Source organism: Bos grunniens, chromosome 23, assembly GCF_055505025.1.
Source record: "Bos grunniens cultivar Pamir isolate PY7600 chromosome 23, Bosgru_T2T1.0, whole genome shotgun sequence".
Lineage (NCBI taxonomy): Eukaryota > Metazoa > Chordata > Mammalia > Artiodactyla > Bovidae > Bos > Bos grunniens.
In genome coordinates this window covers 19,140,789-19,166,856 of record NC_141187.1, presented here as the reverse complement: position 1 = coordinate 19,166,856, position 26,068 = coordinate 19,140,789, and the positions used below count along the sequence as shown (strand labels likewise).

General features: G+C 40.3%; 1 protein-coding gene across 1 annotated transcript in view; it reads right to left on the bottom strand.

Annotated features, from left to right (window-relative positions):
• CDC5L (cell division cycle 5 like) overlaps positions 1-22,920 on the bottom strand; it is a 40,466-nt gene extending 17,546 nt beyond the window's left edge. The window contains exons 1-12 of the mRNA XM_086371898.1: positions 22,755-22,920; positions 20,368-20,471; positions 18,796-18,957; positions 18,083-18,210; positions 16,611-16,710; positions 12,181-12,399; positions 10,640-10,784; positions 9,376-9,564; positions 6,069-6,217; positions 4,020-4,182; positions 1,667-1,831; positions 223-303 (exon numbers count right to left, since the gene is read on the bottom strand). Of these exons, the coding sequence (XP_086228024.1) occupies positions 223-303; positions 1,667-1,831; positions 4,020-4,182; positions 6,069-6,217; positions 9,376-9,564; positions 10,640-10,784; positions 12,181-12,399; positions 16,611-16,710; positions 18,083-18,210; positions 18,796-18,957; positions 20,368-20,471; positions 22,755-22,799 (1,650 nt within the window). The 5' untranslated portion in view covers positions 22,800-22,920. The remainder of the gene's footprint in view (positions 1-222; positions 304-1,666; positions 1,832-4,019; positions 4,183-6,068; positions 6,218-9,375; positions 9,565-10,639; positions 10,785-12,180; positions 12,400-16,610; positions 16,711-18,082; positions 18,211-18,795; positions 18,958-20,367; positions 20,472-22,754) is intronic.
• Between the last annotated feature and the right edge of the window lie 3,148 nt (positions 22,921-26,068).

Below are 26,068 nucleotides of genomic sequence, written 5' to 3'. Positions count from 1 at the left end.
TATACCTAAAGCAGTTTAACATTTTCAAAAGAAATTATTTTTTTCTTTCAAAATTCTTATTTGTACCAGTGAAGCATTTAAAAGACTGGATCTGGGAACTGCTTTACTATATTCCAGAAAGTAGATGAAATGTTGTTTTACAGACTTTATGAATAATATAAAATACATCAATCACATAAAAAGAAACTTAAAACTTCCTAAGGCAGAAATTCTAATACTTACTTCTGATGGTCTTGGCAGATCCTTCTGGACAGCTTTGTGCATTCGTTTCATTTCCTTTACACGCTCTGCATCTCGTATGGCCTAGAAAAATTATTTTTATAACCATTTTTACAGCTATACAGTATCTGACACATTTCAGTAAAGGTGAAAACACTTTCATCTATAAGAACATGTATGTTCAAGAACTAAAGCTGTAGTAATCTGTGTAAGTTTGTAGAAAGGCAATATAACGCCACTGAAATTAGCCAGTCTATTCATTCTCATGTTACAGCACAAACTAAGAACTTCCAACAGCTACTAGAAGCATTCTCCAGATTTGCATGGCTCCCTTAATCAGATAATCATTCTTTTCTTGTCTAAAAGACCAAGTCCTAAACTTAGAGGGGATGCTTCCAATTATCCCTCCTGCAATACAACCTTTCCCTTCCACCTCAGAAGCTATTGATTTTTTATTTAAAAACCCAGCCAGCAAGGGTGCAGTTTTATGACTCTTAAATTATGAATAATGTGGGTTGACACAAGAAAACTTTAAACCATTTTTTAGAATAAATGTAGCTCAAAATAGGGAAGAGAACTAAATTCATAAAGTATTATCATACATCCCCCACCAAAAAGCACATTCATGTGGTTTCTCTCTAAAGCACGACTTCCATCACTCCAATCCCTAGAAGTGATTCAATTTCTAAAAATATCCCAAAATAGGCTGCAACAAGAAGTCCTGAAGGGGATCACATGATCTCAGTTTTAGCTCGTTTTACCACTTTCAAGACATAAGACCTGGGACAGTTAACTTAATTCACCTGAGTTTCCTCATTCCTAAAATAAACCTGATACCTATCCTACTTATATCACCTGGTCGTTATGTACATACGAAAAATAATTAACTAGAAACTATATTAGTACAAGGTGTTACTAATTTTATTCTGATGCACTCTGAATTTCCAAATCCACATTTTTTAAATTTTCTTTTTCATTGGAGGATAACTGCTTTACAATACTGTGTTGGCGTCTGCCATACAACTTGAATCAGCCATAAATACACATATGTTCCCTCCCTCTGGAACCGCCCCCCCACCTCCCAGCCCATACCACCCCTCTAGCTTGTCACAGAGCACCGTGTTGAGCTCCCTGTGTTACCCGAAACTTCCCATTAGTTTACACTGACGAAGAAAAATCAACCAACCAACAAATCAATCAATAAGATGTACTTGTTTTAAGACTGGTCTTGGCAAGAGTGAAAGCAATATCTAATAGACTACTTACACATATTTTAAAGGAGCATAATGAATTTGACAGAGGATATTTAAACTGCAACGTGTATGATTATACATTTTAAGAACACCTATCAAGATTGATCTAAGTACTTTCCTTTAGTGCAATTTTTTTCAATACTGAAAAAAACACTAAGTAGAGATCCTGGGACATGTTAACAGTCGTCACCCACCTGCTTCCGTGCATCCACATCAGCAGCATCTTCAATGTAAGTATCATCTATTTCACGCTCTTCCAGTTCCTTCTCAGCATTTTCTGGTAGAACAATTTCAAAGTCATTCTTAGGAGCAGGAAGACCCAACAATCCTAAACGTAGGTGTTCACGAGATTCTCTTTCCTGTAGAAAAAAATTAGTCTTTCTCAATTTATACACATTAAAATACTCAACTAATATTGTGTAAGAGTTTCTAAAACACAATTAGCCTAATTTTAATTCTAGAAAAATGATCCCTAACTTAAGGGTTAAGACAAAATTTTGTTTAATTTTTATCTCTACTTCTTCCCTACATTAAGACCAATCATAAAAACTTAGATTTGTGGTCAATGAATTTACTCTGGGATAGTCTAATAGCAGGTTTGAGAATTATACCTCTGGAGGGCAAAAAAACAAGAAGTCCTTTAGGATTTCCTTTTAAGGATTTCTGAAATTTAATGGGAAATGAAAGAACAAATTCAAAAGTAAATTTGTCCTTGGATAAATAAAACCTAATCTGAAAAGGCAGCTGAATTTGTGTGTATGATTCTTTTTCATGCAAAACAGGTCATATGCAAGCCAAAGAAAACAGCTCATACTTCCTCAAAGTGCCTAGTACCCAAAGTCTTCCCCAGTCCATCCTCAGCTCACCTGTCTGTCTCATTCCCTACTGGTCCGTCACATATATGCAAGAAGGGAAGACCAGGTGAGCTGCTACGTCCAGAACATGCTCCATGCTTACTCATGTTGTGATCTCCACATGGGACAGCCCCCCACCCTACTTCCGAGCATACCTCCTTCAAGGAAGGCGTTCCTAGTACCCACCCAGCAAATGTGATTTATTCCTTTCTTTGGCCACCCTTAGCATGTTGGTTTTACTCAAAGGGCTTTATTTTGTTCTTATATTATAATTATTTTTGGATTTGGTTTAGTACTGCCAATCTCTCCAGAGCATAAACTATTCTTTAAGACAAGGGACATCTTTACTCAACTTTCAATCCCATGAAGTGTCCAGATCTGTGCTTTTACACACATTAGATTCTTCACTTGTTTAATCCCTATGTAGCCATTCAGAGTCAGCATTACATGGTATCAATCCAAACATTTAAAAAAATTCTCAACTAACCAAATCTATACATGAAGTTAGAATTAATTTGTAAAATAGATGCAAACCACCATTCAGTTCAGTTCAGTCCAGTCACTCAGTCGTGTCCAACTCTTTGTGACCCCATGAATCGCAGTATGCCAGGCCTCCCTGTCCATCACCAACTCCTGGAGTTCACTCAGACTCATGTCCATCGAGTCAGTGATGCCATCCAGCCATCTCATCCTCTGTCGTCCCCTTCTCCTCCTGCCCCCAATCCCTCCCAGCATCAGAGTCTTCTCCAATGAGTCAACTCTTCACATGAGGTGGCCAAAGTACTGGAGTTTCAGCTTTAGCATCAGTCCTTCCAATGAACACCCAGGGCTGATCTCCTTCAGAATGGACTGGTTGGATCTCCTTGCAGTCCAAGGGACTCTCAAGAGTCTTCTCCCAACACCACGGTTAAAGCATCAATTCTTCGGCGCTCAGCTTTCTTCACAGTCCAACTCTCACATCCATACATGACCACTGGAAAAACCATAGCCTTGACTAGACGAACCTTTGTTGGCAAAGTAACGTCTCTGCTTTTGAATATGCTATCTAGGTTGGTCATAACTTTCCTTCCAAGGAGTAAGCGTCTTTTAATTCATTTTTTAAAATCTCACAATGATCTTTCATGGTATAAATAAAAGGCTCAGTAGTAATGTAATAAAAGCAATAACATGATCAAAAATAAAACTGTAACTTTTATAATTAGCTTTCTATATCACCTTGCAAAACATACAGAAGAAAAACTTCATTAAGGTCGGCAATGAACATCAAATTAACTTGGCTCTGATACTTTGTCCTTCTAAAAGTACAGAGGCAAACAGAGGAATCAAAGTTCAAAATCTAATTTATGAGGCATTTGAAATTCATACCTTATTTTAATAGGAAAAAAAATCAGTGTACCATTCAAGAAGCTAAACTATTAATTAGTAAATAATAAAAATTAAAAATCACAAAAGATACAAGGAGCGTTACTATCAGCATAATCAATACTGAAAAATAAGAATAAGAAAAAGTAGGCTAATAAGACCAAAAGGTTTCCCTTCTCAAGTCCTACAAATCATGTTCCTTTTCTAGTGTCTGCAGGTTACAGAATCTGAAGGCATATGAAATACGCACTGACAAGGGGAAAATTTTTATTTTGGTACCCTTGAGGTTTTAACTTTTTTTAAAAAGTACTAAAAGAGAATTGACACAGACCATCTGCTTCACATAAGAGGGATCACTGTAGTCTGCCATTCCATCCTCAGGATTAATGTTTAACTTGTCTCGAAGAGGAGTTCTACCCGGGGTGGAGTTAATAACTGGTTTGGGAGTCGTCCCACTCCGGGGAGTCAGCCCTTCAGATCCATGAGAAGGAGTCCTAGAAAGACAGAAATTCTAGTTAATGAAAGTGCCAACTTTATTTGAATTGTGCTTCCAAATATTTTTCACATAAATTATTTTATAAGAAAAGAAATAAAGATTCCTAAAATTTTGTCTCCCTATCTGGTTTTAAGTTAGACCTCTCGGTTAAAATAAAGGTTTGGTTCAGCTAACTCAGCATTTACACGCAGTGTATTTATTTTAATACTTGAAATAAAGTCATGATAGCTAGTATTTTTTCACCTTATTAACTAGGTCCATAAAACATTTTTCAACCTTTTCTTAACACATCAGGGTGGCTAAGAACACACAGTAGTCAGGGAGGTTGGCCACCACACTTAAGACCCCAAACGACTCTCATTGAGTTCAGTATCTTCAACTTATCATTTGTCTCCTCCCTGCCTATAGCTGTTGGCCATCACATTCTCATCACAGGTATGCATACTTCAAGTTTGTTTGGAAACCAAACACCAGACTTTTAGGATCACATCTAAATATGAATTGTTCTGAGTTAGGTCCTAGAAACTCTCAGAAATAAAAGCCCTAAACTTCATACCATACAGTTTAAACGTCCAAAGCTTCGGGCTTCTCTGGTATTCCAGTAGTTCAGAATCTGCCTGCCAAGGCAGGGGACACAGGTGCAATCCCTGGTCCATCCCTGGTCCAGGAGAATCCCACATGCTTGGGGTCACTGAGCCCGTGCACCACCACAAGAGAAGCTACCACAGTGAGAAGCCCGTGCACCACAATTAGAGAGAAGCCCCAACTGCCACAACTAGAGAAAGCCCTCGCATATCAATGAAGACCCAATGTAGCCAAAAATAAATAATTTTCTTTTTATATGTTCAAAGACTTTTTTTTTTTGATTACTTCCTGAATCCTGGCTGTGTTCCAGACAGGTGATGCTGCCAGAGAGCGTTCCCAGAGGTGAGGTGCTACCATATAAGACGTGATTCCTGCCCCCAAGGAGCTCACAATCTAGTTGAGAAACAAGACATACACGGGAGAAAGAGGGATTAGGCTCTCTTGCAAGCCTTGCCTAAGTATTATGTCACATAAGGTTTTCGCTGCCAATGTTCTTGATCCTGCTGTCATGCACAGCTATAACAGTCAGAAATGCTTCACATACTTAACCAGTAAGAGGACAAATTTTAAAATTAATAGTAAACCCCAACTATTTCTAACCTTAAAAGCTCAAATTCTATTTTAATACACGTTGTTTCTATAATATTTGTATCTTAAAAATTCTTTAAAAACAGTAGCTTAAAACAAAAGAAGTTTAAAAAAAAAAGAAGTATAAACAAATACTGAACTCCAGTCAATGATTTATATGACAAAGAAGTGTTTAGAGTGAAATGTACTAATACCTGCAACTTGCTTTGATATGTATTTAAATGTAAGATAGGCTGATGGCTGGATGGATACATGATAAAGCAAACACAATAAAACCTAAACCATGGAATCAAGTAGTGAGTATATGGATGTTTGCTTTACCATTCTTTCAACCTCTTTAAATGTTATACATTTTCATGATAAAATGTTGGGGAACAAGCAACAGTAATACATGCATAAAAGGGATTACAATTTTTATAAAAGTCACCAATCATCATTAATAATGGATGGATCTACTTCTTAAATCAGATTAAAAGTATTCACAAACAGGGTGACAGCACCAGAAACTCTAAAAAAAGAAGGAAGGTTCATGTAGTATTTGACTAGTTCCTAAATACTATAATGTTATTTGCTTCTATGAATGAGGGGAACTCTAAAAGCAAGTTAAACACTAATTTCCATTTTCTGTCAACATTTCTAAAGCAAACACATTGTCCAAGTCCTCGGATTCAGGTTTTTCTAAAGCAGAAATCAGTTGTTTATTTACAATACCTGAATGGGGTAGAAAGAACTGTGTTTGGAGTCTGTACAACCTGCCGCTGTGGTGTCACACCTGAGAAGTCGCTCTCATGCAAAGGGGTGTTGAGTCCACCTTTTAATGGGGTGTCCACATTGGTCAGAGCCATGAGGTTTTGCGCTTCCTGATTAAAAAGATAGTAAACAAGCATGTTTTAATAGTTTAGACAGCTTAGCAAACCCCTCTCTTATCGCCCTACTACACAAAAAGCAGGCACAATTCTTACATATTTTCTCAATGAAAACCAAGAGAGAAAAAGAACATTGAACCATGGAAGAATTCAATACTTCCATTCTTTCTGACATTAACATGTCAGAAGTTTTGAAATAGTTTTATATGTCAAGAAATGTATATGTGATTGTGGCCTCAAATACGAAAACCATTACCCAAGAACTTTTCCTATTTCCCATGCCAAGCCTCTTTACATGAAGAACTAAGAATTCAACTTTCCCAACATGAGCTTAAGCTAAACATCAGAACACCCAGTCTGGCTTTATCACGAATTCTTGATCCAATCTTCATTAGACTCTCTGAGTCTCAGTTTCTTCCACTGTGAGGTTAAGGTATTACCAACTGGTCTATCTACTTCATAAGAAAACTCAAGAAGACAGATTACTTTCTGAAGTCTTGCTTGACCTTTTCAGGTTGGACTGACATGCTCTCTTTATAGTATAACCCTCTACTATAACCCTGCACTCATTACTAACACAGCACCCACAACTTCTAATCCCCAATTCAGGGTCTGTGGCAGGCTACATTTTCCATAGAGTCACAGCCAAGTAATTCTCATCTCACATGCTCTTCTTACAATCCAACACTGATACTCCAACCACTGAACTGTACATTATAAAAGGATAAATTGCATCTTAAAAATATATATATATATTTATATACACACACACACACACACACACACACACATGCTTCCCTGGTGCCTCAGACAGTAAAGAAACTGCCTACAATGCAGGAGACATGGGTTCTATCCCTGGGTTGAGAAGATTTCCTGGAGAAGGAAATGGCAACCCACTCCAGTATTTCTGCCTGGTAAATTCCATGGACAGAGGAGCCTGGTGGGCTACAGTCCATGGGTTTGCAAAGAGTCAGACACAACTGAAGAGACTTAGCATGCATATACCCGTCTAATTAAAAAAGAGAGAGCTCAGAAATTTAAAATATGACAGTAGAAATTTAAAAACTGTATGAAGGTAAAATTCAGAAAATCTAGCAGTGAATCAAAAAAGTCACTTAAGACAGAAAACCAGAGAGGAATAGCGAAATAAAGCAATGAAGGGGAGGAAATTTTTCTAATTTTCAGAATAACTTCCCAGAATTGAAGGTCATGAGTCTACAGAATGAAAAAACTCACCAAGTACCTAGTACAGTGGTTAAAAATAAACCCACATCAAGAAATATGCATGTGAAAAAGAGGTCATATAAGCTTCCAAAGGAAAAAACCAGGTTTCCTATTAACCTTAAATGCACAAGTCAGAAGCCCCTGGAACACCGCCTTCAAAGCTATCAACAAAAACCCTTTCAATCTGGAATTCTATACCCAGTTGTACAAGCAAATTAAGAGAGTAAAACAGTAATTTACAGATATTCAAGACTTAAAAATTCCATCTCCCACGAAACCTTCCTCAGAAAGCTACCGACAGATATGCCTCACTTTAGGGAGCCAACCAAAAAAGCAAGAGACATGGGAGCCAGCAAAGAGGAGACCCAAGGGAAAACTTTCCAGGGTGACAGTGAAGGGAGAGCAAGAGAACAAGCCATAAACAAGATCTAAGGAGTAATCCAGTCCAGACTAGAACATTCAGAAATTCTGGGAAAGACTTCAAGTGCTGAAAAAGATAAGAATACCTAAAATTTGACCAGATTACAGGAGACTGACAGTTTATAAAGTCCAGATCCAGAAATGAATTTGTGCCAAGTAATCAAAAATCTTAGCAACTAAGTAAGACAAGTATTAATCCAAAGAACAACAAAACACTGTGCAGTAGAATAATCATAAGGTACTTGTAGGTCAGCAGTGAACGCAGTTTGCATAGTCACAAGTGATTGTGACAGTTGCTCAGTCGTATCTGACTCTCTGCAACCCCATGGACTGTAGCCAGCCAGACTCCTCTGTCCATGGGATTCTCCAGGCAAGAATCCTGGAGTGAGTTGCTATGCCCTCCTCCAGGGGATCTTCCTGGCCCAGGGACAGAATCTGAGTCTCCTGCATTGCAGGCAGATTCTTTACCATATGAGCCACCAGGGAAGCCCCACAGAGTCATAAAGTAAACCATAAATATAGAGCTAACCAAAATTATGATTAACTACAGTGGAAGACGGGAAAATGGAAAGAGTGTGGATGCACAGTAGAGGCAGAGGGCACGAGAGAGCCAAATGTTTAAATTCTAAGTGGAAAAAAAAATGCTTTAAACTGAAAATAAAACCATCATGAAACAAGTGTCTTAGCATTACAGTGGTGAAAACAAAGAGCTGTCACTCATAACTCTAGAAAGCAGACAGTGAGGGGCACTGTTTTCTTACAAAGCCTTATAGGACTGTTTGACTCCTGAATCAAGACCTTAAAATTATATTTGACTCTTAGAAAACTGAGATGTAAGGAGTGCTGAAAGACTCAATAGTATTCTGTGAGGTCTGTCTATTACCTAGCATGCTAACACCCTAGGAACACTCAGAGCTGTACACCTTATACGCTAAGGAGCGAGAAGGAAATAGTACTGAAGGCCGTCTATGCCATGCTAAGTATAGAATCACAAGGAAGTTTTAAAAATCACTGTAAAAAAAAAAAAATTACTGACTACAGGGAACTCTCCTGGTGGCCCAGTGGTTAAGAATCCACCTTGCAATGCAGAGTACACAGGTTTAATCCCTGGTTGGGGGAACTAGGATCCCATGGGCCAGAGAGCAAGCAAGCCTGCTCACCCCAACTACGGAGCCCATGGACACAACTAGACAATCGGTGTGCTGCAATGAAAGATCCTGTGTGCTGCAAGCAGGACCCAAGCACAGCCAAATAAATACAATTACTAACTACACACGTATGATTTTTTTTTCCAGGACTGCTAGGCGATGTGTAATTTTTAAATGCTGTGCTTTACTGACAAGATTTAGCTTCCCTACCATGGAAATCTCTAGCAGCTATGCATTCAGGACTGTTTTAAACTGCTTATGCTAAGAGACACAAAACCAAACCATTTAGTCTTCTCCTTTATACCACTTTCAAGGACAGGAGGCAAAGTGAAAGGCTCATTCTGCCCCATGGCAGCCTACCTGCAGAATTCTGTCCTGGGAAGCTGGCGTCCGCGGTGTTCTCAGAGCAATGCTGTTGTTGGTGACATTGTACTCAGACAAGAGAGTACTGGAAGCAGAGTTTGTTATGCCAGATTCCTCAGCAGTCTGACGTGCAATTTCACTTGCTTGGCCTACTTTTACAACTTCTTGGAGTTCTGCATCTGAAATCTGAAGATAACAGTTATCATAGTAGCAATATTTAACCAGAGAATAACACAGCTTAAAACGTCCACATTCTAGAAAGATGAACTGCTTGGGTACACAGAGGTTCACTGTACTACTCTTTATTTTGTGGGTTTGAAAATTTCCATAATATTAATAGTTTTTTAAAGCATTCCCTATATAAAGTACGGGGGAAATTCCATACATGATACAGTATCAAACTGTATTCTTCTATTTCCATACTGAAATTGTCTCAAAACAATATATTAATAAATCAAGACTATAAATTAATAGTGTTTGTACAAAACCATTTATCAATTGGGGGGGCATACTAAAAATAAATTAAAATATCACAGAGTCCACTGAGCCACAAAAATCCCTAAGAAAATCAAAAGGTGTTATTTTTGTAATTTTACCAAAATAAATATCCTAAGAACTATTAAAAAAAAAAAAAAGTTACAGGCAAAATTCCAATTTAAGAAATATCACCAGTACAAATGATAGCATCTGACAAAACTATTTTATGTTTATACCCAAGAATTTTATATTAATGTAGCCAGGGCATTCATTTGGCTAAAGTTGTTCAAACCTCCTAAATCCAGTCCCTCTGCTCCATTAAACTGTCCAATTCTACAGAGCTGTACTCATCAAAATGCAAGAGAAGCTTATTCAAAATCCCCATGTTTCTGACCAACCACAATTCAGCCATAGGAACAGAGCCTACAATGAGCTGAATGAATTTTTTCTTCTCCACAACTCCCACATTGATTCTCACAGTTACTGTCTCAAAAATAGAAGAACGACACCACCAAACATTCCCTAAAAGACAGTCACCTGAAGTCCACAAGGCCAAATACCACCACTACCAGCTACAAAAAAAAGAGGCCTGGAGCCCCAGTCTACTGACAAATTGCTGCAATTAATTACTAAACCATCACATGAGAAGTTCAAGGCCTAATATTTCTTAGGAGTACCAAGCACCTAAAAGAAAGCCTGGCACATAGACCCGCAAACATTTGCTGAAAAAATGTATAAAAGCATGTGAGTTCACACAGTGAAAAACCTACTTTCATCAGATTACCTGAGGGGCAGGAAGTACTAGTTTGCTCCTCTTTTTAGTAAATTCAGAAACACCACTAGTTTGAAGAATAGCTGATGGTAAATCAGATTCTTTTTTCCTTTTCAAATGCTGCTTGTCTTTTTTCCTATCTCGTCCTTCTTTTTCACTGTCATGAATCAAGGTGGAGAACAAATTTTTCAAAGTTACTTATAGGCAATAACGTTAAAAGCCATATAAATAGTCATATACTCTGAACAAAATAATCCCTTCTTAAGAAAAGTACTAATAAAAAGACAAAACTATATACATTAAGCTGTTTCCTTTTCCTATACATTAACTACTATGTTCAAAAGGAATATAGAATAGCAATAGAATTATTAAGAAAATAAGATACACTAAGTAATTTAAGTACTAAGTATTAAAACTATGTAACTATAAAGACTACGATGAGAAGCAAAATGTTACATATAACATGAAAAGAAAACCATAAAACTACTCCTATATCATGACTACATTCATACAAAAATACGTGTCCGTACTAGGAAAATGATAAAGTATACAAAAAGGGAAACAAACGAAGGGAACAAAATTAAAACACTGGTTTTAAATTTTCCTTTAAAACTAATCTTCAATTGTTTGACATCATTTTTTTTTAAGGATAGTTAAGTTCTCATGAATGACATCCCAGAGTTGTTAGGCTCTAGTGCCAGGCCCAAGGTCATTTTCTAAAGGACCAGGAATGCTTCCTTCCCCTCTGCATGTCACCCTTCTCCTCTACCTAGTGTACTCCATCCAAATGACTTTTTTTTTCTTCAATCTTTTTATCTGTAGAGGCTACCTAAAACAAGGTTCTAATCTGAAAAACAAATACAACGGAGTACATTCAAGAAAATGCTGATCCACACTGGCTGACATCTGTTGTTTACTAACAATTCATGTCAACAGAAATATAGAAGGCCACTGGGGGAGTGGAAAACTAAAAATCTTTGATAAGCATAAAAGGTTTTTTCCACAACATTCAGATATAAGATTTAAAGAAACTCTAAAAATCCCTATAAATAAGCAAAAACCTTTGCATCCTAAGGCATCTGATAAAAATACACACTGATCCCCATTAGATGAAAAGATTTAAGAATGAACTGGTAATGGTCATTTCTTCCTTTTAATTTCATTTTAAGAAAAACAAGATAAAATTTTCACTAAGGAAAAAAAAAAGCAGACCAAATTTTTGACATAATCCTTCAGGCCATTAGTGAAATAACTAACTTGTTTCCAAATGTTAAGTCTGTGATTCAATGAATAGACAGTTCACTAACAGCCAAATGCTGACATTTCAAGAAATGCAAACAGTATTCTGTGCTAAAAACATTACAGCGAGGGTCACTGGTTTTCTCAGAAAGGTGAATCCATTAAATAAGTAAAAGCATTATGTAAGCCACATTGTGCTGACTAAGAAAAATCTGGCTCTGACAAGGATAATATCTGGCCCTCCATAAAATTCCTACTACACTTTTCCATTTTTAAAACCAGAAAGGAAAAAAAAAACCAGAAAGGCAACTTACGATCTCAGCTCCCCATCAAGATCCTGTTGTCTTAACTTTCTGAAATCAGCATCGAGAGTCTGGTAGTTTTCCTCAGAAGTATCATAGAAACCAAGAGCAGGCTTTTTTTCAAATGGAATTTCAGCATTATAATCAACTCCTCTTTTCTTTTTTCTTTTCTTCTGAATTTCTATGCCGGCTGCTCGAAGTTCTCTTCTCTTTTGGAGGGCAGCAAGACGCCTGAAGCAAAAGAACAAAAGATCACCTTGAAAATCATACACCATGGGGAAGGGATGGCTCATCCAACAGAGCTAAGAAAGCTGTCCAGTCATTTGGGGAAGAAATATTTACTTAAATCCTCACCTCACACCATGCACCAAAATCAACTCCAGTTTTGATTTAAAGGTACATATATATACTAGAGCAAAGAGAAAAACCAGAAAGAACTATAAGTAAATATGTATCTAATCTCTGGATGGGAATATACTCACTTAATATCAATGAAATGATGGGCAAAGAAAAAAATCAATAGCTTTGAATTTTAAATTTTATATCTCTGTAGCACCATTTTTAAAATCATAAAACAGTATCAAAAGGTAAATAGTAGGAAAAAAATTTGCAATTAGTATTAGGAATGGTTAGATATAAAGAATCCAGGCAAGTTTTTTTAAAATGCATCTCAAGGGAATAAAGCAGAAGGAAAGACAGTTCACTAAGGAAAAAATGCAAACAGCTAAAATAACAAATGCTCAAACTACCGCACAATTGCACTCATCTCACACGCTAGTAAAGTAATGCTCAAAATTCTCCAAGCCAGGCTTCAGCAATACATGAACCGTGAACTTCCAGATGCTCAAGCTGGTTTTAGAAAAGGCAGAAGAACCAGAGATCAGATTGCCAACATCCGCTGGATCATCGAAAAAGCAAGAGTTTCAGAAAAACAACTATTTCTGCTTTATTGACTATGCCAAAGCCTCTGACTGTGTGGATCACAATAAACTGTGGAAAATTCTGAAAGAGATGGGAATACCAGACCACCTGACCTGCCTCTTGAGAAACCTGTATGCAGGTCAGGAAGCAACAGTTAGAACTGGACATGGAACAATGGACTGGTTCCAAATAGGAAAAGGAGTACGTCAAGGCTGTATGTTGTCACCCTGCTTATTTAACTTCTATGCAGAGTACATCATGAGAAACGCTGGGCTGGAGGAAGCACAAGCTGGAATCAAGATTGCGGGGAGAAATATCAATAACCTCAGATATGCAGATGATACCACTCTTATGGCAGAAAGTGAAGAAGAACTAAAGAGCCTCTTGATGAAAGTGAAAGAGGAGAATGAAAAAGTTGGCTTAAAGCTCAACATTCAGAAAACTAAGATCACGGCATCCAGTCCCATCACTTCATGGCAAATAGATGGGGAAACAGTGGCTGACTTTTTTTTTTCTGGGCTCCAAAATCGCTGCAGATGGTGATTGCACCCATGAAATTAAAAGACACTTACTCCTTGGAGGAAAGTTATGACCAACCTGGACAGCATATTAAAAAGCAGAGACATTACTTTGCTGACAAAGGTCCATCTAGTCAAGGCTATGGTTTTTCCAGTGGTCATGTATGGATGTGAGAATTAGACTATAAAGAAAGCTGAGCGCCAAAGAATTGGCGCTTTTGAACTGTGGTGTTGGAGAAGACTCTTGAGAGTCTCTTGGACTGCAAGGAGATCAAACCAGTCCAGTCCATCCTAAAGGAGATCAGTCCTGGGTGTTCACTGGAAGGACTGATGTTGAAGCTGAAACTCCAATACTGTGGCCACCTGAGGCAAAGAGCTGACTTATTTGAAAAGACCCTGATGCTGGGAAAGATTGGGGGCAGGAGGAGAAGGGGACGACACAGGATGAGATGGTTGGATGGCATCACCAACTCAATGGACATGGGTTTAGGTGGATTCCCAGAGTTTGTGATGGACAGGGAGGCCTGCCGTGCTGTGGTTCATGGGATCACAAAGAGTCGCACACGACTGAGCGACTGGACTGAACTGAAAATGACAAAGTGTACTTTAAAAATTAAAGAATCAAATTAAATCAAGTACCATTTCTGCATACCTAATAAATTGTTGTTATTCAGTCACTAAGTGTTCCCTGCCTCCAGGGAACCACTGCAGAGGCTAAGTCCAGACACAGTCACTGACAAGGAGAGGCTTCCTTCTGCCCACAGGCTCTACCTTGGGCCCAGCGTTGCTGAGAATACTGGCGCCACAAGAGTCCTTGCCTGGGCCTGTGGCATGAGGGTTCCACGACAGGGGAGGCAAGCCAAGGAGATCTGGGGCGGCTGCCCACCCCACCCCTGACACTGAGCACCCAGCTTCTAAAGTGGGCGTCATGCAGGAACAAGTACATCAGAGCCTATGGGACAGAATAGAGAATTCCAAGCTCTCCCCAAAGAAACTGCCTTTCATTTGCAACAGGAAATGGAGAGGCTCAGGCCTCAGGGCACTCTCAAAAACAGTACAAGTTGTGATGAAAAGGCAACTGATATCTGATAGATTCTTTGGAGATACAGCTGTACTGCAGGCCTACTATAGTCTGCCAGAATCAATCCCTTTTGAAAAGTAGGAGAAGCCTTCCTGGGATGAGAACAAATATCAAACACTGACCTCAGAAACCATCCCTTCAAAGGAGCCAAAGTTTACTTGGATCAGTTTGTGGAGCAATTTATGCCTCAAGACATTGCTGAAAACAATACAGCAATAAGCTGGCAGTCAGTACAGTCTAACAGCTGGGTGTACCCAGGGAAAACTGTCAAAGCAAGTCTGGTCAAAATCACCTCACCCCCAGGCGACTATGGCCACACCCAAGACTGCCCCCACAAAGACCACCATCAAAGGCTTCACATTTCTGGGGGAGGAAAGGGGAGAACAGACTTCCCTACAATACACCTGCCTGCTAGTCACTAATGAGTAAACAAGTAGTCACGAGAGTGGATGGGGGTGGGGGGTGCCTTTTGCTGGTTGTCCAGTGGACAATTCACAAGGTGATCCAACTCACATGGTGGTCGAACTCACAAGGTTAAAAGGCTTAAAAAACTTAGTCCCCAGACCACCACGGACAAAAACAGAAAATTAATTTTTTGTAACCTCACTCACATTACTCATCCCTAAATGGTAAGCAAAATAGAAAGGTGACTGAGACTGGGCAGAAAACGTAGCACCTCCTCTCATTTTCCGTTTACTGTCCCAGGTCAATCATACTCCCATCACAAATCACTACTCTGGGCCAGTGCTTGGTCAGCTATGCCAAAAAGCATCCTCTGGCAGGAAAGAATCCTTCATCCCAGGACCCGATACTTCACGGTCATTGCTAAGGAAACCATCAGCACAATGCTAGTCACCAGGTCAGGAAGTAGTTCCCAGCTTAAGGACCAAAAAGGCAGTATGGAGGCTGGGGAGGTTACTTCAATGCCTGAATTCCCAAATCTAATACGCTTCCATAAAGTTCAGGTTTTTCCCTTTAACCACTTCATCTTGGCTTCTAGACCATTAGGAATGAAGTCAATAATGGATCTAACCAAAAAGAAGAGGAAAGTGGAGAAAACCTTTAGCAGAGGGCAGTATTTAATTTCACTCATTTTTTACATAAAAATTCCTATGACAGCCTAAAACGTGGTTCAAGGCTCATTTACTCCCTCCATGTTCAGATGGGCTTCCTATTTCACAGCCGGTGCCTTCCCAACACTAATCAATGAGAGTAACTAACGGCAGTCATGCCAAAGTCACAGAGCACAGTGTGACCGCCAGCCATCTGACACCAAGATGGCTACAACAAATGAAGCTCTCTTATGCTAACAGAATACACCACCACAAGACATATATGTATGTCTATACCTGGGCATTACTTCTGCCACATCTTATAAAATTTTTTTTAAACATGTATTTTGGGGCTTCCCTGGGGGCTCAGTAGTAAAGAATCTGCCTGCCAATGCAGGAGACACAGGTATGATCCCTGGTCCGGCAGGACTCCACATGCCACGGAGCAACTAAGCCCATGTGCCACAAGTACTGAACCTGTGCTTTAGAGCCTGGGAGCCACAGCTCCTGAAGCCCACACGCCCTAGAGCCTGTGCTCCACAACAGAAGCCACTGCAATGAGAAGCCTGTGCGCGGCAACTAGAGTAGCCCCCGCTCACCACAACTAGAGAAAAGCCCTCGCAGCAGCGAAGACCCAGAGCAGCCAAAATTAAAAATAACTGATTTTTTAAATGTATTTTTTCTATAACTACTCTCAAATGGTTAGAAAGATATAAAAGACTCTTCCAAAGTAATAAGGAAGTTAAGCACTATTACCAAAACTGGAATGAGACAACTCCAATTGCCATTCACCAAACAGGGCTGATGAAGTTTCACTGGACCTAAGGAGGCACAGACTGACTGGACAACTATGGATGGAAACAACCATACCTTGCTTCTTCCAGCTGTTTCTCTCTTGCTTTCCTCTTGGCTTTCTTTCCCTGAGTGTTAGCCAGGCGGGCTCTAGCTTCAGAAAGCATCTCCAATTCATCTGCAAAAATAAAGAGAAAATTAACTTCTTCTCCAACAGAAGCAAGGTGAGAGATGTAGCCTAGTGCTTAAGATGAGAAAACCCAGCAATATAATCATTATATGGTGCAGCATAAAGGAAACAGCTTGGGTTTTGAAGTCAGAGGTATCTAAGTTAAAAATCATGCCCATGACTCATGGTTATGTGACTCTGAGATAACAACATCTCACCATTTACAAAATGGGAATAACAATTCCTGCTTCACAGAGATGTTGAGAAGAACTAACCAAAATGAACTAGGTAAAGCATCCAGCAAATATTCATCGAATAATGGCTATAATTATCATGTCCTTCATTATCATCAACTATCTGGCACAGCACAAATCGTGAAATATTATAAGAGCTATTATTTAATTTCAAGGAGACTGATAATCTTCATTATCATTTTTCCTTGATTTTTCTCCCTCAGAACTATTTCTCTTCTCCAGTACATTTTCCATAGTTCCCCAGAGTAGAATAGAGTTCATTACTGATCCCTTGGAGCAATTCCTATACAAGGGTGTCCAATGAAATCACAAGGGAACTTTAAAAAAAAGAAAATCTCAGATTCCAGGATTACCCTACCCTCCATTCCCCTTCCCCAGTTTACTGAGTCAGATCTCCTGGGGAGGCCCTGGTACCTGCATTTTTTAATGTTCACCATCTGACAGTGATGCAGCCAGCCCAGCCCCAGTCTACCTTTGGGAACCACCACCTTCAAGTTTTTAAATTAAAAACTCAACAAATATTCACTGAACGCTCACAACTACCCTGGGAAGTAAGATAGACACTATTACTCTACATCTGACAGGAAACAGAACCAAAGTTCAGAGAGATTATATGACTCACCCAAACAGCTTAATACTTGGCAGACATAGCACTAAGCTAAAGTCTAGTTTCTCTGATTCCTGATTCAATGTCTCAAAAAGTCATCTTAAGTCTCCCTCATGGCACTACAGTGCTGCCTTTTCACGAAACTCAAACTACTTGTCCAAAGTCAAAAAAGCAGTTAATAGGAGCACTGGATCCCCGAATCCAGACTTCTCATCCCTCAGAAGAGGAAAGACAACGCAGTCCTAAAGAGTTCACCTCTGGCCACCAGGAAATGTCCAGGAATACCACACTGCTTAACTAAGTGAACTGAAACATTAAAGATAAAGGGACAGCGTCCAAAAAAAGCAATTACCCTACAACAGAAGGCTGGACGCATTTGGAAGGAGACTGAGAGTAACAACTGCAGACAGAACCTCAGTTCTAAAAAGTCAGAGAAGTTTGGAAAAGAACTCGAGGTAAAAGAAAGCCCAAGGAGTCTATAGTTACCAAAGAAATAAATTCCTCACAAAAGTACACTTGCCCTCATCCATGTCAATCGGATCAGGCCGTGCTGGCTTTGTTTCTGGATTTGGATCTATTTCTCCAGGCTTAAGCTTTCGTGGATCATCTGTTGTTTCCTCTTCATTGTCTCTCTGGGCAGCTTTATCCCTAGAAGTGAACCCAGAGTAATTAACCACACCACCACACCATTTCAGTCTTAGAAATACCAGGTTCCCTAGTGCTAGCACTCTTTCTTTCAAAAACCCAATGGATAGGCATAACAAAATAAAGCATTTCTTACTGTTGCTTCACCTAAAAGAGATGGTTTTAAATTTCTAATTTCAGTGGTTCCATTCACCATGAAATAGCTGTTTCAAAGAGGTTTCCTAAATCACAAATGCAGCAGAGCTACACAAAAAAGCTTTTAGTAGAACAACTCACATGTTCCAATGGTTAACTCTCAGCAGTGTAATTATGGGTGATTTTTATTTGCTTTTTTATTTTTTTCCCCTATTTTCTATGAACATGTATGATTTGTGTAATATGTTTAAATTATTCTTTTAAAAAGTATATAACTGGAGACATAATCTTGACCAACCACATGAGATCTGGAATATACTATCCAATAGCTTTAGCTCCTCTGGCTTTATTCAGATCTTCAGCTAATGTTTAAAGATAGAAAATGCTAAAAGTTTATTCAGCCTCATTCAGAAGATATACACATTTTAGTACCATTTTTGGAGGTTCACTTACAGAAGAAATTCATAGTGTTCCAAACACTGGGCGGCTGTTCTGCCAATGATTGGAGCGATGGTCCTCCACTGAGTCGGCATCAACTTGGCCAAGTGCAAGAGTTTTTCCTCTTCTTCTCTGGACCATTCTGTTTTCTTAATGCTTGGATCCAGCCACTCATACCTATTTAAAAAACATCACCTCATACCTTAATCAGTCACCCAGCATGAATATTTACATTTTAGGCATACTAACTTCTGGCATTCAAAAAATGCAAGCTAACGCTCATCCTTCAATCACAAAAGCTGTTCTTATTTACAACAGACTATTCCCTATTTGGTTAAACTTATTCCATTCCAAATACCCTATTTCACTAAATTCTACTATATTTTAACTATGCAAGGTCAGTAATGCTTTAAAAAGGTAACCTGACTGAAACATGATAATATGCCTTCCTTCTCAATTATCAACTGCTGTCATTCACCTTACACTTTATTAGAGGTATTGAAATTATTTGCAAATAAGATAAAATTACCTCATATTTTCATAGTGCTTCCAGTGTTTATAGTACTTTCTCATGTTTTGATTTCTCACAACACCTTCGCTTATTTCTGAAGCATTTGACTTATACTCACTAAACACTTTTCAACACTGTATGTTTTTGTGTGGTGAGTTTAAGTAAAACCACTATTGTCATAGCTGTCTTTCCCAATGCCCCCCCTTACCCAACATTTCCATCCAGTCTACTTAGCTGGAGAAGCCTGCAAACAATATATAAGCCTGCAAACAATATATATACCCACCAAACATGGGGGTAGGAGCTGGAGCTTAGCTCCACTTAAGAGAAGCAAAAATCAGAACCACTTACACAGGCTAAGGACCATCTTCCTCATTGTGGGCCAATCTCTATGTTCTGATCCTTTCCCCTACGCAGGTGCCCAGGAAATTAGGTCACCTTATACAATCCAAAATATGATCCTAGTACCACATGGGTCAGTGCTGAGGCCAGGTCACTCATGCCAAAAACACATGTAAAGAACTTAATGTGTCCACTGCCCTTTAACCACAGATGTAATGTTGGGGTATATTATATTCTGGGGAACCAAATATGTAATATTTCAACCATTAATGAGGAAACTCAACTACTGAAAGCTTGCCTAGAAAAATAACCAACATTTCTCATGTATTTCTTTGGGAAAGAAAGTTCTAAGACAATAAATTTACAAAGTTTTGGAATACAATCCTTTTATAAGCTGGGGTCCATCTGTACCCAAAATTAGTTGTATTTCATGCTTCACAAAGCATTCTCAAACAACATTAACTCATTTGAGCCTCACATCTCCATGAGTTAGGGCCAAGAGTCATACCACTGGAAGACAATAATGGCAGGAGAGAGGGGACAGAAAATGGCTTGCCTAAGACCACACAGGAAGCAAAAGACAGCTAATTCTTACACTGAAATTCCCAACTCCCACTCCCTACTTTCTGTTACATCACAGTGCCTGCTTTCCTTTGGTAAGGTTCAAAGAAATGACATTTTCCTCATCATAATGAAGGTCATTTTGTGTTTTCCACTCATTAGCTGATACATACCATCTGGCTTTGCACTGCTTTGCTGACTTTCTATGCAGCAGTGAGGCAATCCTAGACCACTGGTTTTTCCCATATTTCATCACCGCTGCTTTCAGAATTTCATCCTAAAATTTTTCAAAGAAAAACAATGTATTCATTCACAAAACTCCAAGTGAGAAAAGACAAGATTTAAATTAACTCTAACTGGGTTGTGCTAGGGAGAAAGAGATATAAACAGGCACATATATCCTAAATTTAAAACGAAAGTATAAAACTTCATTACAATAATAAAAATTAAAAAAAAAAAAAAAAAAACAGCAACCCAGAATCAACAAAATGAAAGAAATTAAGAACTCCCTTAGAAGGACATCCTACCCTCCCTTACACACAACCCCTCCACCAATCCCGTCCAAAAAGTGGTACAGCCCAATGTGAGAAACCCTACTTGAAAGAGATTTTTAAAAGGATTCTCCTCTGTGTGGATGTTAGTCTCTTAAAAAGATTATGGCTCATTCATTTACTGATTCACTCAAAAAATACTGCCCAAACACCAGCCTTGTATCAGGTCTTGTGTATCAATACTTGAGGAAACAAGATAAAACAGGACACATTCAGCCCTCAAAAAGTCAAGACTCAAGTGAATCCAATTTCCAATTCAGGCTTCCCACTTTATGAACAGCATTTTCTTTCCAGTCCCACAGGCCCCACTCTGACCTAAGAATCCATATCTCAGGTCTAACCTAAGAATTAAGTATGTCTCCCCTAAGTCACCAATCAACTCTGCCTCTAGTTTCCCCCAGTCTCTAGATACTATTTCATATTTCACCAGGGCACCCATTCCAATAAGGAATTCGCCAATCTCAAGGGAGCCTGTCAGGCTAAACCAAAGACACCAGGGATATCAGAGCCATACACTCAGAGCATTTTACTTTTAGGCTTTTTTCCCCACAATGAACTTGAGCTATATGCCTCATATGTTAGCCACTCCCCGCCACTCCACACCCCTAACATCTGAGACTCAAGGACTGCAGGGCTTTGGCCACAGCATAAGAATCCTGCTGTTACTTGATTTGGTACATCTGTCTCTCCCTCAGAAGTCATCTCTTCTCCAACTGAAACATCCTGGTCCCCTCTATGCAAGCTGTGAGGCAAGGTTCTCACTCACTTAATTTGTAACTTTGTTGCAGTACTGCTATACTTAATCACATCTTCAACTAAGTATACACTACAGTTATCCAACCTGCTAGATCCATTCAGCGAAATTTCCCAAGCAAACTTTGGCACTGTCCGGGGTTCTAAAGATAGCAATATCTGATCCTGCCCACTTGCAGTGCTGTCTACTGGGGAAAAGAAACAACAGCTAGTACTTTCGGAAAGATTACTATGTGCCAGACTCTGTTCTAAATATTCCAAATGTAGTGACTCATTTAATTCCGAGAGATAAGTAGTATTATCATCCCCATTAGAAAACTGAGTCTCTGAGACGTTAACAATCCCAGCATCACACAGGATGTGATGCTTGCAAAAAAAAAGCAAACCATAACAAATGGATGAAAGAGGTGTCCAGGGACCACTGAGGGTGCAACTACTTTTTACCGGACGACCAGGCAAAAATTCCAGAAGTTTCTAAACTGTTTTTGAAGGAAGGTCAGAAAGATGCAAAGCAGGAGGAGGATATTCCAAGAAGGTGTAAGATGTAAAAAGACAGAGTGTGCTAGGGAAACTGACAAGTTCAGTGCACTATAAACAGAAACTGCACTAAAACCTTGTTTCTATTTCACTCCTCTACTGTTCCTTGGTTCGCCAAAGGCACGATCCACTACATTTCTGGAAGCAAAAGAGACTACGGTAGGCCTATCTGGCTTCTATCCAAGATGAAGCGGAAGAGACAGGCCTTGGGTGACGGGAGGGCGGACAAGTTACGCCGTGGTAACAGATGACCGCGGGGACGCGGACACAACCTGGCACTCAAACTGCTTCCCCTTTGCAAGGAAGTCAAGGAAAGAACAAAGTTGTGGCCACAGCACCTCTTCATTTTTGAATAGCAGAGAGACTCGCGGTGCCTGGGATGAGGAACGGGGGCGGGGGGCGGGTGGTTGAGAAGACCGACTATCGCGATTGTCCTGTGTCCCCCTCCCACTGTGAGTTCCACCACGGCGGAGGACGCGTCAGTTCAACAAATGTTCACTGAGGGCCTAACGAGTGCCCAGCAGGTAATCAAGCGGTTAAATCACGGTCCCTGTCCTTGAGATGGTCAGATAACTGAGGACCAGGCACACGGTAAAGGCCCCGCACCAACCCCCACGCAAACCCCGAAGGCATCCTCTCCGCCTCCCGGACCTCTGCGCGCGTGCGCACCCGCAGCCGGAGGGGCGGAGGGCAGCGGACGGCGGGAAAAGGGGACTTACCTCGGTATTCCTCCACACGCCCCCCTTGATCATAATTCGAGGCATCTTGGCGGCGGGGTGTCTCGGCAAGCGGCCGAGCGGAGCTTCCGAGAAGTAGTAACGGCGCAGCGGCCACGGGACCCAAAGCCGCCACTTCCTCCAAGCGCGACCTTCTGCTTTGAAGATCTCTGCGCAAGCGCAGGGGCGGGGTGGGGAAAGAGCAGGAGTAGCAAGTCTCGCGAGAACTGGAGTGACTGGAAGGAAGTAAGTGCCTCAATGGTAAAGCTCTACTCTAGGAAGACTGACGGAAAACCATCAAACCACTCTAGCCGAAGTACTCGAAGCCGCGCGCATGCCCAAAATAGGTTGGAAGAAGCCACGGCTTTCGCGAGATATCGGCGGAGGCTCTTGACTGGGAATGCAGTCATGGGATTGGTCGTGACGTCACGTGTGGCAAAGAATGGGAACGTCTCGCCTGTGGGGTTTAAGCTCAGCTGGTCTAAAAATAGCGTTGATAATTTATTAATTTAGCACTTTATTAAGCATTTAACGAACAGGAATTTATTCAAAAATATTCAGGGAAAGGCAATAGCTTATTTAAGCCTAAATATCCTAACCTGCAAAATAGAGATAATAATAGTCCCAACTTCATAGAGTTGTCCTAAGGATTTAAATAGGGGTTTCCCTGCAGGCTCAGATGGTGAAAGAATCTGCCTGCAATGCGGGAGACCCGGGTTCGATCCCTGAAAGGAAAAGATCCTGTGGAGAAGGAAATGGCCACCCACTCCAGTATTCTTGGCTGGAGAATTCCGTAGACAGAGGAGCCTGGTGGGGTATAGTCCATGGGGTCTCAGAGTGGAACACGACTGAGCAACTACCAAGGATTAAAAGAGATAGTAAATCCATCGTAGTATCTGATACAAAAGAAGTGCTCACAAAAATGGCAACTGTTACTACGAGAAGCGCAAGCCCAAGTGATCAGAGATTGTCCCAGAAACAGTCATGTCAGAGTTTTCCATTTATTGGTCTTAAGTCTACGTGGGTTAATATTAATAGCAGAGAGCTACTGTTGATAGGCGCTGATATTAGGCAAACTTGATCGGGGTTGAAATCTTGGTTCCCTCATCAGCTTGAGTAATAATCATACTGAATCTCAGTATTCTGATTTGAAAAGTGGAGTTAACAGTTCGTATCTCATAAATCTGAAGGGAAAATTAGTTGAGACCAAAAACCCAGTAAGATAGGGATTGCCAGACTGCAATTCCAACTCACTTGGTTTCCTTCTCCATTCAAAAACATCTCTTTGGAGCTAGTCCTGGAAGGGACGAAAATATTCAGGGGACTGGGGTACACCCTAAGTATTTAACTAACGTGTTTCTCTTTATATTTCTTCATTTTTCCCTTTGCCTCTTCTGAAAAAGCCACAGAACTTTCTGATTATATTTTTTTGCCATGAAATGGGAAATTGTATTAATAAAATCACTACTTTGTTAAGAGGACACAGTGTCAGATTATGAAGAACACACAGACTTTGCTGTTTGCGGTGTAAGATGTCAGTCCACTCCTGTCTCTGCTGTCAGCTGGCTGTGTGGTGACAAACCATTTTCTGCCTCTAGACCTCTGTTTGCAGGGCTCTTCTGTAGGATGCGTGACCATTACTTCCTGCCCACCCCAGCCCCAATATCCACTCAGTTGCAGTGGTTACAGTTTGTCTCTCTCTCACACAGACACATTGGCCGATTGGTTTGATCAAAGCCGAGCCAGTTAAGTCTCCTCCCCAAGGAATTTCCACATGAACCTAGAAGAGCCGGGTCTCGCTGCTGGCCAATGAACCTCTAACATGTGATACCCTGGAGTTGTCTGCCACCATGTTTTGTACAATGTAGACTAAGAAGGGGGGAAAGTGGGTCCCAGGTGCATTGAGAGAAGCAGAGAGGAGAGTACAGAAAGACAGAGGTAGGTCTTGGCTGGGCTGCTGTTCCTGGGTGCAACCTGTCCCTTAGTCCGCGGTGCATCCCTGCCCTTGACTTCTAATGATTACTACCCCTTTTGGCTTTAGCCAGTTATAGTTGGGTTTCTGTTATTTATAAGCCAGATTCCTAGCATATCCAGAGTTGAACCTATCCTCTCTCAAAAGCCATTTCAGATCTAACATCACAAGAGCCTTCTCCTTCCCACTCAGGACCACCTTTACCCTCTATGTCAGCTTTTTACCAACTAGAAAAAGGTTCCCCTTCCTGCAGGCACTTTAATTGACACCTGGTGGAAAACTGTCAACAAACTACTGATGTTTGGAGAACAGGACACTTTCGATAAGAAAATTAGATCGTCCACGTCTGTGACACAAATTGTACCCCCTTAGGGACATGTGTTGTACAACCTGCCCACCAGGACAGAGAAGCCCTATTAAAAGTTCCCCAACTCACCCTTGAGTGCATGTATGTCCCAGTGAAATTCTAATACCCCCTTTTTTACCATCAAGAAACTGTGTAAGAAAGGGCTAAAATTAGGGTCAAAAGCCTGTGACAACACCAAGGCATGGCAAGAGGCTAGGGGTAGCCACCCTCATCATCTTCATCATCTCCCCAAATAAGGACATGGAATTTAAGTAGAAATACTCTGATGCTTTGCAAATGTAATTTCAAGACAGGTCCTCCAGCCCTGCCCTCCATCTACCAGATTGCCACCCATAAGCTCCTCCCTGGGTGTCCACTTACTACAAAATGGAATTCCATGCACCCCAAATGCTAGTAATCCATACCATAATGTTAACCATGGTTAATAATCTAAATTGGCTTGAGTTTCACCTACCAATACTCCCTTGTGGTGTATCAGTTGTAGCTTGTAATTTTTTTCTCAGCTACCCATCTTCATGATTGTTATTTCTGGGGTGCCCTGGGGTGGGGAAATGTTCCCAAAGAGAATACTCTCATTCTCAGTCCCCAGAGGTTCAAGAGTCTTTTTGAGCTCATTTCCCAGTTTGGGATTAATATTCCAATCAGATAATTTACATCTAACCCTGCATCCACAAGGCATAGGCTTCAGATTTACATGTCTCACAGGAGACTGTTTTTTTTCCCCACACTCATATACCAGATCCCAAACTCATATGCCCAATTACATCCTGAACAGTTCTACTTGGGCGTTTCTCAAATTCACAGGTTTCCACAGGTTTCTCAAATTCAACTTCCAAAAACTGAGCTCCTGTGAAAGCCCTGGTGGTCCAGTGGTTAGGACTCCCTGCTTTCACTGCCGAGGGCCTGGGTTCAATCCAGGAACTAAGATCCCGCAAGCTGCATGGTGGAGCCAAAAAAAAAAAAAAAAAAATTGAGCTC